Here is an 18,528-nt window from a genome sequence, read left to right as displayed (position 1 = left end):
AACACAACATCATTAATCAGCTATACTCCAACAAATTTATCACAAATTTTTAATGCTTTTTTTTTGATGGACATTTGAGTTTTCTCAAGTTTGAGATTATTCTTTTTTAAGTTGTCATTAAGATTCTTTCACAAATCAGTTTAATACAAATTTTCACTTCTTTGAAGTAAAAACCTCGGAGTGGAATTACTGTATCACTGTTGGGTGTGTATTTACCTTTATAAGAAACTGCCCAACAAGTTTTCCAAAGTAGTTATATCGTTCTACTCTCCTGCTCTCGATATATGAGAACTGCACATCATTCCCAATATTTGACTTTGAAATAGCATCTCATGATTTTATTACATTTTCCAAGTGGCAAATAATGTTGACCACTTTTTCATGTACTGTTGGCCATTTATATATATTCTTTTGGCAAATATCTGTTAGACTTTTGTCTTTTTTCATTGAATTATTTGTCCCTTGGGTGCGAATTCTTCATATGCTCTACATACAATTATGAAGTTAGATATATGTACTACAACTATTTTCTGCTATTTCATTTTATTAATGAATTGTTATCAATGAATCTGCTATTCCCATTTCATTTTATTAATGGCATATTTTAATAAGCAAAAGATTTTCATTTGATGCAGCCCAATTTATTTTATTTTTCTTTTTTATACTTAGTGTTTTTGTGTTATGACTATATTTATGTCTACCCCCAAAGTTAGGAAGTTATTTTCTCATGTTTTCTTCTAAACAGTTCATAATTTTAGTCTTTATATTTAGAACTATATGCCATACCCAATTAATTTTTGTGAAATTGAGGTTCATATTTTCCACATATTTGCTCAATTGTTCCAGGACTATTCGCTGAAGAGATTTGTTTCCACTGAATTCATTGGGTGCATGTATTTTAAATCAATTAACCTTATATGTATGAGTCTATTTCAGAACATTATATTTTCCATTGATCAATATTTCTAACTTTGTGACAGTGTTAAGCTGCTTGATGGTCAGAGCCTTATAGTAAGTTCGAAATCAAGTCTCTGAGTCCTTCATCTTTGTTCTACTTTTTTTTTAAGTGTTATTTGGCTATTCTGAGTTCTTTGTGTTTCCACATAAATTTTAGAATAAGCTGCCCGATTTTTTAAAAATCCTGCTGATATTTTGATTAAAATCATATATACCAATTTGGGGAAAATTTTCATCTTTTCAGCACTCAATTTGCTAATCCATGAATGTAGCTCTCTGTTTAGATTTCCTTTAATAGCTCTCAGGAATATTTTGTAATTTCCTTTGGAAAGACCTTAAACATATTTTATTAATTTTATTTCTAAGAATTTTGTGTTTTATTGCTATCATAAGTGGAGCTGTTATTTTTTAAATTTATTTTCCAATTTTTGGACACTAGTCTATAGTAATAAGATTGACTTTTATAAACTGACCTTAGTGAAATCACTATATTAGTTCCTGTAATTGTGTTGGAATATCTTTATAGTTTTCCATGTGAACAGACATATCTGAAAATAAAGAAAATTTCATTTTCTTTCTTTCCAAACTAATTATTTTTATTTGTTTCTCTTGCCTTATGCACTGGTTAGAACCTCCAGTATATTGTTGAATAAAAGTAGGAAAAATAGATATTCCTGCTTTGTCCTTACCTTAGGAGAAAACTGTTAACTAGTTCACCATCATGTGTGTTCTTAACCATAGACTTTTCATAAATACCCCTTATCAGGTTGAGGAAGTGTCTACTGAGAGTTTAGTTGTAAATCGATGTTGAATTTTGTCATGTGCTTTTTCTACACCAATTGAGATGATCAGATTATTTATGTTTTTTATTTTGTTCGTGTGATGAATCATATTGATTGATCTTTGATTGTTGACCCTACTTGGATTTCCTGCAATGCATCCTACTTTATCATTATGTGTTAACATCAATATATTAACATTTAATTGAGGAATATTAATTTGTACATGTGTTTTCTGTAATATCTTTGCCAGCTTTTGGTTCCAGACGAGCTACCTTCATAAAACAAGTTGGGAAAGTTCATTTCTCCTCAATTTTCTGAGAGAATTTGTGTAAGATTGGCACTTATGATAGAATTCACCAGTTTTATCTGGACATAAAATTTTCTTTGTAGGAAAACTTACTAGTAATCAATTTAATTTCTCTGAAAGAAATGGAACTATTTAAACATTCTATGACTTCCTTATTTTCACATTTGGGCACTATTTCTTTTTAGATTAAGTGTTGCAATATTCAACCATTTCTTATCAGAGTTTAGAGTTAATATACTATTTCATGAAAAATATAAGGACCTTGGGACAATACAATTGTACTTAACACATTCTAGCCTCTGTACTACTGTCATATATTTTATATCTATATATATTGTTAATTCCACAATGTTACGTTATTTGTTTTTAAAAATGTTTTTCATTTCTTTTGGTCACACTATGTGTCATGCATGATCTTATTTCCCTGACCAGGGATTGAACCTGTCCCTCTGGTATTGGGAGCACAGAGTCTTAATCACTGGACTGCCAAGGAAGTCCTGAACAATCTTTATCTCTAAAGAATTTATGAAAAGAAAATAGGTGGAGTTTTTTATATTTATTATGGTACACCTAATTGCTTCCTGTAGATCTGAAATTCCACCTAGTATTATTTCCCTTTGGTCTAAAGAAGTTTCTAAAACAACTTATCTCAACTTTTATATAGCTAGAAATATCCTTATTTTGCCTTCTTTATTGAAGAATATTTTATATTATAAGGATTCAAAACGGACAATTTTTCCCCTTCCAGAGTCTTAAATATATTATTCCAATGTCTTCTGGGTCACATAATTTCTGATGAGAAGTGATCTACTTCTCTACATGCTTTCAAGGTTTATTTGCCTTTGCTTTTCAGTCATTTGACCATGATGTACCTAAGTATGGTCTCCTTTGTACTCATTCTGCTTGAATTGGCTGAGTTTTTTAAGCCCAGCAGTTGATATGCTTTCTGACATTTTGGAAATTTGGGAATATTATTTAAGTATTTTTCAGCCAAATTCTTTCTCTCTTTTTGTTCTGAAACTCTAATTGCATATTTATTTGTCCCCTTGATATTGTCCCATAGGTCAACAAGACTTTGTTTCTGTTGTTTTAGACTGAATAATTCTATTGATCTATCTTCAACTTCACCAACCTCTGCTTCTGCCATCTTCTATCTGCTATTAAGGCCATCCTTTAAAAACTTTAAATTTGTACTTGTCGGTTATAGTATTTTCATTTTGCTTTCCTTTCTAGTTTCCACTTCTCCACTACAGTTATACATTTGTTCAATAATTATGATACCATTTCTTGTTTAGCCCTTAAACATATTTACAAAAGCTGCTGAAAAGTTCTTTTCTGCTGGTTCCGATATCCAAGTCATCTTAGGGTCAATTTCCATTGACTGCTTTTTGTCTTGACTATGTGTCATGTTTTTCTTTTTCTGCTGCTTTGCAACAGCTTTTGAATGTAGGAAGGGTGCTTTTGAAAATAGGGTAGTTTATTTATTTATTGGGTTTTGATAACTTCCTCTGCTGCTGCTGCTGCTAAGTCACTTCAGTCATGTCTGACTCTGTGTGACCCCATAGACGGCAGCCCACCAGGCTCCCCCATCCCTGGGATTCTCCAGGCAAGAATCCTGGAGTGGGTTGCCATTTCCTTTTCCAATGCATGAAAGTGAAAGTGAAGTTGCTCAGTCGTGTCTGACTCTTCGCGACCCCATGGACCACAGTTTACCAGGCTCCTCCGTCCATAGGATTTTCCAGGCAAGAGTACTGGAGTGGGTTGCCATTGCCTTCTGCCTAACTTCCTCTGGCAAGCATTAATTTTAACTCTGTTACTCAGTTAACTTAGGCTGGATTAATCTCCAAATTTTTCTTTTCAGGCGGCACCAAAAATATCTGTTTAGTTCTTTCTAGAACTATCTAGCTATTTTCACAGTTTCCTTGGAGCTTTCTCCACATTAGCATAATTAAGGGGACATATAATAATTAAAGCAGAGTTTACGTATAGACCCGGGGTCTTCTATCTCTAAAGCTTCTCATTTCTAGGCTTTCCCCCCTTAAAAATACCCAGCCATTCAGGCCAAATGAAATTCTGTCCTCTCACTTAAGATAGTAGAACTGTGGCCTTTTATTAGATTCTAAATGCCCACCACAAAGCACCCTTAGATAAAACAAAACAAACAACATAGAAAGAAGGATCTAATCCACCCTTTTCTAAAGAATTAAATTCCCTTTAGTTTCTGCCTACTTTTGATTATTCTCCAATGCTTTTAAATAGTATTTTCAAAAATATCTTGTTCAAAGTTTATTGTAGTTTTTGTTGAGGGTTAATGTGATATAAGCTATTCTGGAACTGAAACATACTTGAAAAACTTTTTATATTGAGATCTAGCTGATTAATAAACAGTGATAGCTTCAGGTGAATAGCAAAGGGACTCAGTCTTACATACATATGTATTCATTTTCCCCAAACTCCACTCCCATCCAGCCTGCCACATAACACTGAGCAGAGTTCCACATGCTATACTGTAAGTCCTTGTTGGTTATCTATTTTTAATACAGCAGGGTATACATGTAGGCTTCCCTGATGGCTCAGTAGTAAAGAATTTGCCTGCAGTGTAGGAGACACAGGAGATATGGGTTCCATCCCTGGAAGAATTTTTTGAAAAAATACAATTTGGAGCTTTAGATGGAGCTGCATTGTAGGCAACATTTTCTTTTCTTGCATTTCCTGAAAGTCTGATCTTTTAGGGAATAGGTGGTCACAGAAGTGACAGAATTCAGTTCCTAGAGCATTTAATCCAAGAAGCATGGGGAGAAGAGTTGATTTAACAATTTGTTGATCAATTAAAAGTGGAACTCAGCCAAAATTATCTATAAAAATTCCAAAATTACCTATTAAGTGTATTTTTTGAATATTTACTTATATGCGGGTAGGTGGGGGGGGGGGGGGTTGTTTTTCCCTGGTGGATCAGACAGTAAAGATTCTGCCTGCAATGTGTGAGACCTGGGTTCAATCCCTGGGTTGAGAAGATTCCCTGGAGGAGGAAATGGCAACCCAATCCAGTATTCTTGCCTGGAGAATCCCATGGACAGAGGAGCCTGGCGGGCTACAGTCTATGGGGTTGCAAAGTGTTGGACATGACTGAGCAATTTACACACACACACATTTTATTTTATGACTGCACTGGGCCTTAGCTGTGATGTGCAACCTCAGTAGTTTTGGCACGGGGGTCCAGCTGCCCCAGGACATGTGGGAGCCTGTTACTAGTTCCTCAAACAGGGACTGAATCTGCATCCCCGGCAGTGGAAGACAGACTCTTAACCACTGGACCATCAGGGAAATCCCTGTAGTGTATATGGCTTCTTGTATATAATCCTTTAGATTAATTTAAACTTTTTTGTCAATATTTCTTTACATGCGTTATTTTTTTCAATATATTTCTGCAGAACATCAAAAAAAGAAAGAAAGAAAGAAATTAGCTTCCCATCTAAACAAAGTATTTCTCTGCTAATAATCAAGTCTAAAAGTTAAGAATGTTTCATTATTTTCATGCACATGTTTGACTAGAGCTTGAGTAAATGAGCACATTAGAATGGCAGCAAAAAGCTATTTTAATTTTCTCTCTCTCAAACAACATATTAAAAAGCAGAGACATTACTTTGCCAACAAAGGTCCATCTAGTCAAGGCTATGGTTCTTCCAGTAGTCATGTGTGGATGTGAGAGTTGGACTATAAAGAAAGCTGAGCACTGAAGAGTTGATGCTTTTGAACTGTGGTGTTGGAGAAGACTCTTGAGAGTCCCTTGGACTGCAAGGAGATCCAACCAGTCCGTCCTAAAGGAGATCAGTCTTGGGTATTCATTGGAAGGACTGATGCTGAAGCTGAAACTCCAATACTTTGGCCACCTGATACAAAGAACTGACTCATTTGAAAAGACCCAGATGCTGGGAAGGATTGAAGGCAGGAGGAGAAGGGAACGACAGAGGATGAGGTGGTTGGATGGCATCACCGACTCAATGGACATGAGTTTGAGTAAACTCCGGGAGTAGGTGATAGACAGGGAGGACTGGTGTGCTGCAGCCCATGGGGTCGCAAAGAGTTGGACATGACTGAGCGACTGAACTGAACAGAACTGAACTCTCAAATGTGGATCTACTCTATGGACAAATTTAAAGCCACACAACTGAAATGTAGATGTGACGCTATTCCATTCTATACAATAATACTTGAATTAAGACAAATTCCTTTTTTGTTTTTACAGTGGGGCGCTTTTGGATGTATATTGCCTGAATTTTAATAAACTGCAAGAGAGGTATTTCCTCAAGACAAAGAAATTCTTACTGATTGGAGACAGTAAAATATGTGTGAAGCTTGAAAAAAAGAACATGACTTGCAGAAAAGTGAACATAGTCAAGATAGGTAAGAAGTTGTATATGGGGATATGTTGTCACTTTTCTGATTCTGAAGACAGATATCTGTGTCTAAAGTTTTGGGGTGTTAAAAGTGGACAAATCATGGAAACTGCTTACAATAGAAAAGATCAAATTCTCTATTGCACATAATTTTTTAAGAGAAATGAAAATTTGAAACTGATGTTATTAATTCTTACTGTGAGAGAACTCTGAGGGTCTTCAATTTCAGCTATGAAAAAGGGTGACTGGCACAGCCTGCAGGAAGCGTTCATCTGTTTGAAGTGTCTAGCTGGAGCTGGGCCTCCAGTACTTTACCAACTCACATCCTTTCCTATCTCACTTTACCTTTTCCGGAATTCCTTGTAATCTTCTCCCATATGCCTAATATATTCTGAATGTGTTTAGCTAAATTACCAAGTTTTTTTTAAGTAAATATACCTTTGAAAAAGAAAACTTTTTATTTTTCATTGGAGTATTACTGATTAACAATGTTGTGATAGTTTCTGGTGAACAGTGAAGCCATTCAGCCATACATATAAATATGCCTTTTGTATTAGAATTCTCCAGAGGAAACCAAAACAATAGGATAGATAGAGAGAGAGAGAGGAGAGAGGAGAAAAAGAAATTTATTTTAAGGAATCAACCATCATGGTTGTAGGAGCTGGAAGGTCTAAAGCCTATAGGGTGACCAAGAAGGCTAAAAATTCAGGCAAGAGTGGATATTCCAGAGGACAGGAAAGAGTCGAAATTCCAGAGGGTAGACCAGGCAGTCTTGAAACTCAAGCAGTGATTCTATGTTACAGTCTTAGGACAGAATGGCTTCTTCAGGGAATCTCAGTCTTCGCTTTTAAATCTGATTGAATAAGGGCTACCAGATGGAAGAGAGTAATCAGTTTTACTCAGTCTACTGATTGAAATGTTAGTCGTGTCTTTAAAGGAGTTCCCAAGGTGGCACATGGTAAAGAATCCGCCTGCCAAGCAGGAGACAGGGGTTCAATTCCTGGGTCAGAGAAGATTCCCCAGAGAAGGAAGTGGCAACCCATTCCAGTATTCTTGCCTGGGAGACCCATGGATGGAGTGCCATTTCCTTCTCCAGGGGGTCTTCCTGACCTAGGGATCATATTCATGCCTATTTCATTGGTAGGTGGATTCTTTTACCACAAAAACACCTGGAAGCCCAGTTACGTCAGTATTAGTTACCAGTTCTCCATTCAGTTAACAAACAAATAAATCAATCTGATAGACTGGGAATATAGGCACAAAAAGTTTTTTCCCATTAATTACAAATTTATGACACTGAGGTGACTAAGGTTCTTTTTCAAAACCTCAGAGATACCCTGGTGGAGGGGAAATGTCTAAGCCAGTTTTGATATGTTGGTGCAATGGAATCCTAACTTCTTGTATTCATTCTGCCTGTGGAGATTGACAAGTGAAACAACACATGTAAGGGGGAAGCTATTCAAAGTGATTAAAGGGTGCTTTTTTTTTTTTTTTTGCTGGTTTTAAATACTATGGCTCTGTCTCTCCCTATTTGCAACCCCTCCCTTCACCCTTCCGAAAGAAAATTGAAGGTAAAGGAGTACTGCTCATTAGAGACGACAAAGAGAAACTTGGAGCCTAGTTCTCAGCTTTGTACCACTAAGATGGAAGATGGTAAAGAGTGAACATAGATGTTTCAAGTGTGAACAAGCATCTTGTGAAAAAGCAGAAGTAGAGTAGAAAACAGGCTGTAGACACAACCAGTGTGAGTGCCTCAGATGGGTGGCACGACTGGGTGTCTCTGAGTATGGGACACAAGCAAGCTGCGTTTTGGTCGTCTGGGGGCTCGGCCTCTATGGATGGACATTCGGTTTTGTACAGGGCACTATATCTAAAGGTTCACCATTTACACTGCAAATCCATGTTCAGTCCTGGAGAGCAGGCAGAGAGGGCAGAGACTCTGTCCTGTGCCAGAGTCCTGGAACCCCAGAGGAGAACCCCTTCCTACAGAAACCCACCCAGCTCACAGAACTCACAAGCCTCTTAGAGCTAGAGCCTGTGAACTACTCAGGGCACACTCCCAGGCTCCTGATGGCACCCTGTCCCCTGGGAAGTCCCCAAATTTCATATACCCAGCACTTTTAGAAGTCCACATTCTATGCCATCCAGCAGACAGCAAACCTGACCGGTTGCCTCCTCTGAGGGACCAGGGGAGAGACAGCGTGTGCACCCCTTTGGTAGCATGGGTCTGTGAAGGGGTAGCATGAGCACCTCGGGGCTTCAGAAAGCACAGCCGGGCAAGGATGAGTGGTGGTGAAGACATGTCTCCCAGTAGCATCTTCTTCTGGTTCCTATTGTGACATCTCATTACTAGAACTGTCATTTAACTAAACTGAAATTGGATGCTTCTGATTAATCCCCAGAGTCCAGCTCCCCAGAAGCCAGCTGCCCTGTCACTTACACTCCCTTTCTCTAGGTGTGAGCCTCCAGTAAGTCTGGAGGGACAGTTGTCTATTTCTCCCCTTTTCTTGTCAAAGTAAGTTGATATAATAGTTCAGGTTGTGTCAAGAATAAAGTGTTTTAAATGTTGCTTGAGGAGTGAACACCTTTTTCTAATTTGCTCAAATGCCTCCTTGAGGCTAGAAGCAGACTGGTGTGGGAGAGTCTGAGCAAGCTGGTGGGAGAGAGTGAGGCACAGAAATGAAAGCTAAATGAAGGAGAGCAAGTTCATTTGTATCATTTTTTCAGGTTCCACATATAAGTGCTATCCTGTATTGTCTTTCTCTGTTTGACTGACTTCACTTAGTATGATCATCTCCAGGTCCATCTGTGTTGCTGCAAATGGCATTATTTCACGCTTTTTAATGGCTGAGTAATATTCCATTTGTATATGTATCACATCTTTATCTATTTATCTGTCAATGGACATCTAGATTGCTTCCATGTCCTGGCTATTATACACAGTGCTGCAATGAACCCTGGGGTGTATGTATCCTTTCAAACCATGCTTTTCTCTGGACGTATGCCCAGGAGTGGGATTGCTGGCTCACGTGGCAGCTCTCTATTTTTAGTTTTTTGAGGGAACCTCCATACTGTTCTCCATACAAATGAACTTATTTACAAAACAAAAAGAGACTCACAGAATGAACTTAGAGAATAGATTTATGGTTACCAGGCAGGAAGTGTGAGGAGGAAGAATAGATTGGGGGGTTGGGACTGACATGTACACACTGCTCTATTTAAAACAGATAGCCAATAAGGAACTACTGTAAAAAATAAGTAAATAAATAAGTTTTTTAAAAATAAATAAATTGAAGGAGCATGAGACTCAGAATGAAACAGATTTAGATTTACACCTTAGCAGACTTGGGTCTGATTCCTGAGTCTGGAAAATCACCTGGAGAAGGGAATGGCTACCCACTCCAGTATTCTTGCCTGAAGAATTCCATGGACAGAGAAGCTGTCTGATGGCTACAATCCATGGAGTTGCAAAAAGTCGGACATGACGGAATGACTAACACTCTCTTTCAACTCATCTGAACTGAGGCCTGGAACTTCTTATTGGAGCTAATTAACCTCTTAGTTTCCTCATCATTATAGTGGCTTTGAGTGGTCATTGACACAAGATGGTGTAAGTAAACTTGACACTGAGTATGTGTATAATCACCATTGGTCTGTTCTTCCCTCAATTCTTCCATTACTGAGAGGCCTTGGGAGATGGGAATGAGGCAAGGAATTCTGTATCAGAGATTTTGTTGAGAATGTGACTCTTAATCACTGCCTTGAATGGCAAGAAGGAACTGGCTTGGCTGGTGGCAGGGGGCTGACGGTCTTCTTTGTTCGCCTGTTTCTCTACAGCCACTACCTTTCCTCCTGCTTCCCTTTGGGGTATCTTGCCTTTTTATAGTACCTCTGAGGGTAAAAAAGGGTCAACTTGCTCTTGCACAAGATATCCAAGGGTAAAGAAAGAACCACTTCCTCTTTTTCAGTACCTCTAGGGGAGGTACTTTCTTGCCTGGAAAATCCCATGGGCCGAGGAGCCTGGTAGGCTGCAGTCCATGGGGTCGCTGAGATTCGGACACAATTGAGTGACTTCACTTTCACTTTTCACTTTCAAGCTTTGGAGAAGGAAATGGCAACCCACTCCAGTGTTCTTGCCTGGAGAATCCCAGGGGTGGGTGAGCCTAGTGGGCTGCTGCCTATGGGGTCGCACAGAGTCAGACACTACTGAAGTGACTTAGCAGCAGCAGCAGCTGGGGAATCAAGGCTGGAAACACTTAGGCAACCACCACTACAAGCAAGTGATTATGACAAGGGAGTTAAACTTCAACATGTGAGCTCATTTAATGGGTCAGTAAGTCAGTCTTAAAGCCCAGCTCACATAGTCTGAAATCCAGCTCAATCTATTGAGTGAAACTGTGATGAACACACACTCTCTCATGAACAATAATTTTAGGTTAGATTTTAACCTATACAACCCCCAAGCTCTGTCTGAAATCAGCCATGCAAACAAGTAGCTGTCCCATCCCTAGACAACTAACTTCCCAGGCATTAGTGAAAGACCAGCAAAGAGGTCAAGACAGGGAACCCCAAGTCAAGGGTGGGAGGTGGCCTGACACACATGCACTCCTAGGATTTCAGTACCTTTCTCAGAATTTGTTCAACCTGAAATAATACCTCTTCCTCCAACAACATTTCATATCTAATGCCTGTGATCCTAGGCAGGTATGCGGGAGGAAGAAGCCAAAGAGGAACTTAGAGGTAATGCAAACAAGACTGAAGGAGTGGGCAGCCTGAAGTCACACTGAAAGTTATAAGCCAGGGCTGGGATGCAAACACCCAGCTTCCATGTAGCTGAGATTAGGTATATAAGGCCCCCAGTTTTATTGGAATAATGAATACTCAAAGTTCAAATACTCCTGCTTTGGGGTAGTTGGTAACAAGTTCTCTAGTACTCAAAAGGGGAAGAAATGTGTTTTCATGTAAAATCAGTACCAGCAACTTTAACTAATAAGCCCTAAAACAGATATCTCCAATAGAATTTGTTTCTTGCTGATGTGAGAGCCAAAATGTGTGTTTCTAACCTGGGGGAGGTGCTCCTTCAAGCAACATTCAGGATTCCTTCATCCTGTGGCTCCACTCTCTTCCACCTATGATGCCAAGTAGCGGAAGGGGATCCACCAGGTAGTCATGCATGTGGGGTTTCTGGGTCAGGATGGGAGATGGTACTCATCACTTCCACCCACATCCTGCACAAGACCACACCCAACTGCAAGGGAGTCATGCTTTGAACTGGGAAGAATAAGAAATGTTTTTTACTGACCCAAGAAAGGAATGTGATTTTCAGAGTAGATGAACTTTAAAAATTATAATTATTTCCTTGATTACCCTATAGAATGACCTCATTTCTTTTTCTTTTCCAGTTAAACCTGAGGCTCCTTTTGATGTCAGAGTCATCTATCGTGAAGGAGCAAATGACTTTGTGGTGACATTTAATACATCACACTTGCAGAAGAAGTATGTGAAAGTATTAATACATGAGGTAGCCTACCGTCAGGAAAAAAATGAAAATAATTGGATGGTATGTAGGTCAACTACATTTATGCATTTTAAAATTTATGCAGATGTGTATGAAAGTATCTTAAGTAAATTCTATGTAAAAACCATATAAAAACTACAAAATATATAAAACTATAAAATAGAAACTTCTTAATGCTATGTATTTCATAATCTCAGAGGTACCTTTACCTGAGAAAGGTCCCTATAAATTTTATGCTTGAAATGAACCTTTTATTTAAAAAATCTCCCCAAAGTGTAAAAGGTTTAGGTTTCACAAAACCTGGATCTTCTCTGGCGCATTCTTGTCCTAGCTCTCATTTTTTTCCTTGCCCTATTTTTCGTCTTTATAATGTTTCTTAATGATTAACCATTGTAGACTGAGATCAAATCCATCCTCTCTATCTGGGAGTCTGAAAAAGAATCACATTTAGCACAACTCTCACAGGCAAACCAGGCAAAAAGAAAGAAAGAAAGACAAGTCACCACGTTGTAGCCACGATCTGGTTTGATGGAGTTGTGGAAACAGCCTGAAGTAAGTAGGAGAGGAGATGAAATACGTCCTTCAAATTCTTTCAAGTCTGAGTTCTTAAATCCTTGAAGTAACAGTTTAATTTTCATCCTTTTAAGCGGGAGGGTTATTTAGACTCCATGAGTCGCTGCAGTTGGAATGGTCTGACTGGCTCCACAATCTGTATTGAGAAAATGGAAGAGAATTAGAAGGTCTCAGGGCTTTCAGGTTCCTCTGAAGTCACTAGCTTAACTTTAATCCTTTTGCACCACACTAACAGAAGACTGATGACAGTTGCTTTCTCAGGGGGAAGGAGATCCTACTTATCCATACTATTTTCTTTTCTCAAGCCATGATCAGTCTTTTGTGTTTGCAATTTGCTGCTATAAACTACTTACATAAGTGTAATGCCCACCCCAGACCTCCTTCTATCTCCATTGACACACATACACAAACTATTAGGAGCCCTTGAGCCTGTCCTCTTCTGGTGTTTATCTGAAAATTGTATCAGTGGGAAACCAGAGAAAGGAATAATTCTGAATAAATAGTACCAGGACAATCAGTTAACTGGGAAAAATTAAGTTTAATGCTTAACTTGCTCCATATAAAAAAAATTAAAATACAAGATGATTTAAAGAAATTATGTAAAAATGAAATTCCAAAAAGGCTAAAAAATTTACAGATAAATGTTTATATAATCCTAAAATGAAGAAGAACATTCTGAGTATAAAAACAGTAAAAGAAAGCACAACATGGAAACATGTAACTACATAAAAATAAGTGTTTATAAATATCAGCACATACAATAATCAAAATTGTAAAGCAAATTAGAAATTAGGTTTAAATTGCCATGCATACAACTGACAGATGGTTAATATTCTTAAAAATATAAAGATGTCTTATAAAATATTAAGAAAAGGACAAATAAGGGTGATAGAAAAATTAGTAAGAAAATTGGAAATGTCTCATGAAATAGGAAATATATAATTTAAAACAGTATAAAAAATTTAACAATCCAATAAATACAAAAGTAAATAACAATGGGTATTACTTCATCCCCATCAGGTTGATAGAGCACTTTTTGCTCTTAAGGATGATAGGCAGTGTTGGAAAGACTGTATCTCTGTATTTGTTCATGATGAAAAATGATATCTCTCCAGAGGAAAATGATTCTTGCTCACTAATCTTACCATTCCCTTTCATCTCTCCTTGGGATGTGAAAAAGGAGAGAAAGAAAAAGAAGATACTGGAATGTAGAAAGTAAGGTGGGAGCCTGGGAGTTACTGATACCCCAGTGGGAGAGCCCAACTCACCTGAATAAAGATAGAGACCCATTGCCTCACTGCCCTCCTTGACCACCTGCAGCATCGTTTGAGAGCTCACACGCTCCCTCTGCCCTAGTTCTGCTGCTGACCCCACCACATCAGAGCCCCTTTGTGTAACTAATGTGAGACAGCCTCAAGAGAGTGCCCACATGACAAAAGACACTCAGCTCGAAATGATCTGGGAGACATGGCCAGCGCCTCTTTTTCCACCTTAAAAATGTAGTGCCTTTTTTGCTCCTCAGCGTGTGAATTTAACCAGTACCAAGCTGACACTCCTACAGAGGAAACTGCAACCCAATGCCATGTATGAGATTAAAGTTCGGTCCATCCCTTACGCCAACTATTTTGAAGGCTTCTGGAGTGAATGGAGTCCAAGTTTCCACTTTAGAACTCCAGAGACCAATGGCACAGGTGAGACATGACAGGAACTTGTTCCCGCTGGTACTTTACCTCAAAGTCAAAGTGTGTGCGTGACAGTAAGAGCCAGAAACATGAAACGAACCTGCAAGATAGGGCTCCCAGAGGGCATTCTTACACTTTCTTTGAAAAATGGCTTGCTGTCTTTGCCCCTTTGTGAAGAATGTAGACAGAGTGGGAGTAGGACTCTAAGTAGCTGCTCAGCTGATACAGTCTGTCAGGACTCTACTGTCCCTAGGAGCTCCTGGGAGCCTCTTATTCTGAACAAAAGCACCACCACTGCCTCTAGTTTTACCAGTTCAGACTGGGATCCCAATGCCCCATATCTCTAAGGCCCTTCTAGGGAATACCTTTGCAGATGGCAGATGTGTAGGCTGATGTGGCTTTCCCATGCCTCTTTTTCTAGAAGAATGAAGATATCCCAGAGGTCTAAGCATTAAGAACATCCACAAGAACCAAAGAACACAGCTCAGGCAGACCACTGGGAACCCAAACCACACCCCTCCCCCCCATATACCTTCCCTTTAGCGGATGAGCGGAACCACTCTGCCATACCAGGCTCCTCTCATCACCCTGGGAATTGCTGAGGGCACTGTAGGGAAGAGAATCCCCTTATTATCCCTTGCTTGTAGCTTCTTTCTCGTGGTGGTGGGAATCAGGCAGGGGGTGCTGCTATCTTTAATGCTGAGTCCCTTTTAAATTTCAAGTAACAGCTGTTCTAGACCTGGTCACCTAAGTCAGCGCTGAAACCGTGTACAAGCCCCTGTGTCCTTGTCTTTTAAAGTAAAAGACTGATTTAAGAGTTAACAATTGGCACATGTAAAGATGTAGAAACATAAAATAGTTGTCGAGCTGGGATGTGTGTGAATGCTCAGTTGTGTCCCACTCTTTGTGAAGCTATCGACTGTAGCCTGCCAGGCGCCTCTGTCCATAGTATTTTCCAGGCAAGAACACTAGCGTGGGTAGCCATTTCCCCCTCAGGGAATCTTCCCAACACAGGGATTGAACCCATGTCTCCTGCATTGGTAGGCAGATTCTTTACCACTGAGCCACCTGGGAAGCCACTGGACTGGTGAACTGGAAACTATTTAGGTTACAAATCCACCACACAGCAGAATTAGCAACTCATAGTTTCCTGAAAGATACAGATAAAGACCTGACACACATTCCCAGGTTGTTTTTAACAGGAAACAGACCTCTCCACCAGATGAAAACTGCCGACCTCCAAAACATAGATCCTAGACTGATTGGAACCAGAAGGTTGATGATGCTGACTCCCCATTACCTCATCACCAACCGATCAGAAGAATGTCCACAAGTTGATCATGCTCTGCTCTTTGAATACTATAAGACTTCTCATTCTCCCATCCAAGGCAGGTCACATAGTCTTGAGGGCATTAGCCCACTGTGACCCCCTTTGCCTGGCAAAACAGTAAACTCTATCTTTTCTAATTCACCCAAAATACTGTCTATATATTTCTATTCAGCACCAGTAAACAGAGGCTGAATTTTGGCAACAGTGCCACTTACTGAAGCTAAAATTCCCCCATAAAAGCTAGTACATCATCCTCTTTACTGAAAAGCAACTTTTAAGAAATATTAAATGGGCTCAAGTTATTCAACAAACTCAAAGCATCCTGAAAGTCTTCCCCATCACATGCTTAACGACTACTAACCAAGATCTGTCCTTGCCTTCCAGGGGAGACGGATCCTGTGTTACTAACTATCAGCATTCTGAGCTTCTTCTCTGTGGCTCTGATGGTCACTCTGGCCTGTGTGTTATGGAAAAAAAGGTGAATTTCTTTAACTAATCAAGAGAGTGGTTACGGTTATTTGGGATTCCAGACAGAGCTCTAATCCTACTTATGGATAAGAAAACTACAAAGGGAAATAAGGTATTTCAGGAATTACAGTGCCCATCCTCGTCCTCAGGCACTGGTGAATTTCCATAGTTAATTTCACAAGAGGTAAAAATATAGAAACTGAACACAAGATAAGCCCTCCCCTCAAACCTTTCCACTAAAGTGTCCTAAGAGACTAAGAGCCATCCCTCCAGAATGCTTGTGCAAGTGAAGGCACCCTGGGAAATGTGGATGTTTTTGAAGTCTTCAGCACACAAACTCAAGGCCCTTTTGCCTTCTGCCCCATGAGAAGGCCATGCTTGTTTCATCATTTAGACACGACCCATCAGGTTATTAATGTCTTAGCAAGATGTCCTCAGAGTGTCACACATCCCCAAGATACTCCAGTTTGGAAAGTACCAACCTAAAGCAATTTCCCTGGGCAACTTAGAAAATATGTTTCTCTTCCATTAAAATCGGCACAGAGGAGTTGCTGCCAGTGAAGAGAAGAGTAAAATGACAATGCCTATTCTGGGAAGTAGATGAGCAGATCATAATTTACTTTCATAGCTACACCATTGCCAAGCCTCATTGTCCCTTTTCTCTGGGGCTCGTTCCCAGGGGTATATCATTGTTGTCTTGTTCACAGAGTAGATCACTGACCACGGTCTCTGGTCCAACCTCCCCATGGACCAATGTGACAGCAAGACCCAGAGAAAGCAGGTCATTTGTCCAAGGTCATCCACCTAGTGAGACAGAGCCAAGGGGAAAAATCTGCTCTTCTGACTACTAGCTCAGAATAAGTGGGAAGATTTATGTGTCTGCTCCCTACTCTTTCATTTCATTGTCAATGTCCTCTTATTTCAGAATTAAGCCTATCATATGGCCCAGTCTCCCTGATCATAAGAAGACTCTGGAACAACTGTGCAAGAAACCAAAAAAAGTGAGTGCTTCTGATACTTCTGTCACTCTGTAAAAGGCATCCCAATAGCCAAGAATGGCATTGTAGGATGTGGACAGGCTGAACCTCAAGTGCTGGTCTTTTGTGCATCACATAACTAGGGTCCCTCAGATGATGCCAGTGGCAGGTTTCTGGAAGTAAGTAGGAAGCTAAAATGCAATACAAGTCTCAGAATTTCCTGGGCTCCCCCAGGGGTGGGCAAGTGGTCACTTTAGATGCTGAAATGTCACAGCACCTCCAGAGGCAGAGGCAGCTAGAACTTGGGTGAAAGTGAAAGTGAAGTTGCTCAGTTGTGTCCAATTCTTTGCGACCCATGAACTATAGCCCACCAAGCTCCTCCATCCATGGGATTCTCCAGACAAGAATACTGAAGTGGGTTGCCATTTCCTTCTCCAGGGGATCTTCCCGACCCAGGAATCAAACCCAGGTCTCCCACATTGCAAGCAGATGCTTTTAACCTCTGCACCACCAGGGAAACCCTTTCTCTGATATCCCCTGTAAACAAACCCTTGTCAGAAAGTTTTTAGCTCTTCTCCTGAACAGATCATTTGCTGATATATCTGTCTGGCGTAGTCTTAATGTCTTCTCTCTTTTTTGATGCAGAATTTGAATGTGAGTTTCAATCCTGAAAGTTTCCTGGACTGCCAGATTCATAAGGTGGATGGCATTCAAGCTAGAGATGAAGCAGAAGGCTTCCTGCAAGACCCTCTTTCTCTGCAGCTAGAGGAGAGTGAGAAGCAGAGGTTCAGAGGCGGGATGCAGGGTCCCAGCTGGCCCTCTGAGCAAGCAGGCATTACGCCTAAAATTTTCAGAGGAGAGTCACCATTCAGATGCTTGGCTGGGAATGCCAGTGTGTGTGATGCCCCTGGGCTTCCCTCCTCCAGGTCTCCTAATGGCAGGGAAGGTGGCAAGAGCAGACCTCTAGTGTACCAGGACCTGCTCCTCGGACCTGGAACTACAAACAGCTCCCTGTCCCCTTCGTTTCCATTCCAACCCGGAATCCTGACATTAAACCCTGTTGCCCAGGGGCAGCCCATCCTCACTTCCTTGGGATCAAGTCAAGAAGAAGCCTATGTCACCATGTCCAGCTTCTACCAAAACCAGTGAGTTGTAAGAAACCCAAGATCAGAACCATCATGATGAACGAAGATGACTGAGTCCCACTCTCCCCAACAGCACAAACAAACAAATTGGATGTGGCCCCTCTATGTGGTCACAGGATTCTGAAGCAGCACTTCTGTGGCAGGAGGCAGGAGACAGGGGCATTCTGTTTCAGGCAACGCAATGATTCATTTCTTTCAGAAAGGAAAAAAGGGAAAGGGGGAAAGAAAGGGTGGAGAAAATGACAGAGGGTTGGTGGGGGGGACAGAAAGGGAGCAAGGGAAGAAAGAGGAAAAGGAGAACAGAGTGTTGGATACCATGATCAGGACTCACTATGTCCCCAGTGCTGTCCTACACGCTCTGCACATCTTGTCTCACTGCGTCTTCACAGTAA

General features: G+C 40.2%; 1 protein-coding gene across 1 annotated transcript in view; it reads left to right on the top strand.

Moving 5' to 3' along the window:
• Nucleotides 1-18,140, top strand: part of IL7R (interleukin 7 receptor) — a 30,921-nt gene extending 12,781 nt beyond the window's left edge. The window contains exons 3-9 of the mRNA XM_052659308.1: nucleotides 6,293-6,450; nucleotides 11,846-12,003; nucleotides 14,057-14,225; nucleotides 15,419-15,604; nucleotides 15,931-16,024; nucleotides 16,940-17,015; nucleotides 17,637-18,140. Of these exons, the coding sequence (XP_052515268.1) occupies nucleotides 6,293-6,450; nucleotides 11,846-12,003; nucleotides 14,057-14,225; nucleotides 15,419-15,604; nucleotides 15,931-16,024; nucleotides 16,940-17,015; nucleotides 17,637-18,140 (1,345 nt within the window). The remainder of the gene's footprint in view (nucleotides 1-6,292; nucleotides 6,451-11,845; nucleotides 12,004-14,056; nucleotides 14,226-15,418; nucleotides 15,605-15,930; nucleotides 16,025-16,939; nucleotides 17,016-17,636) is intronic.
• The last annotated feature ends 388 nt before the right edge of the window (nucleotides 18,141-18,528 follow it).

The sequence above is a fragment of the Budorcas taxicolor genome, chromosome 20 (genome assembly GCF_023091745.1).
Source record: "Budorcas taxicolor isolate Tak-1 chromosome 20, Takin1.1, whole genome shotgun sequence".
Taxonomy (NCBI): Eukaryota; Metazoa; Chordata; class Mammalia; order Artiodactyla; family Bovidae; genus Budorcas; species Budorcas taxicolor.
Note: the sequence above shows the minus strand (reverse complement) of the source record. Positions and strands in the feature narration are given on the sequence as shown.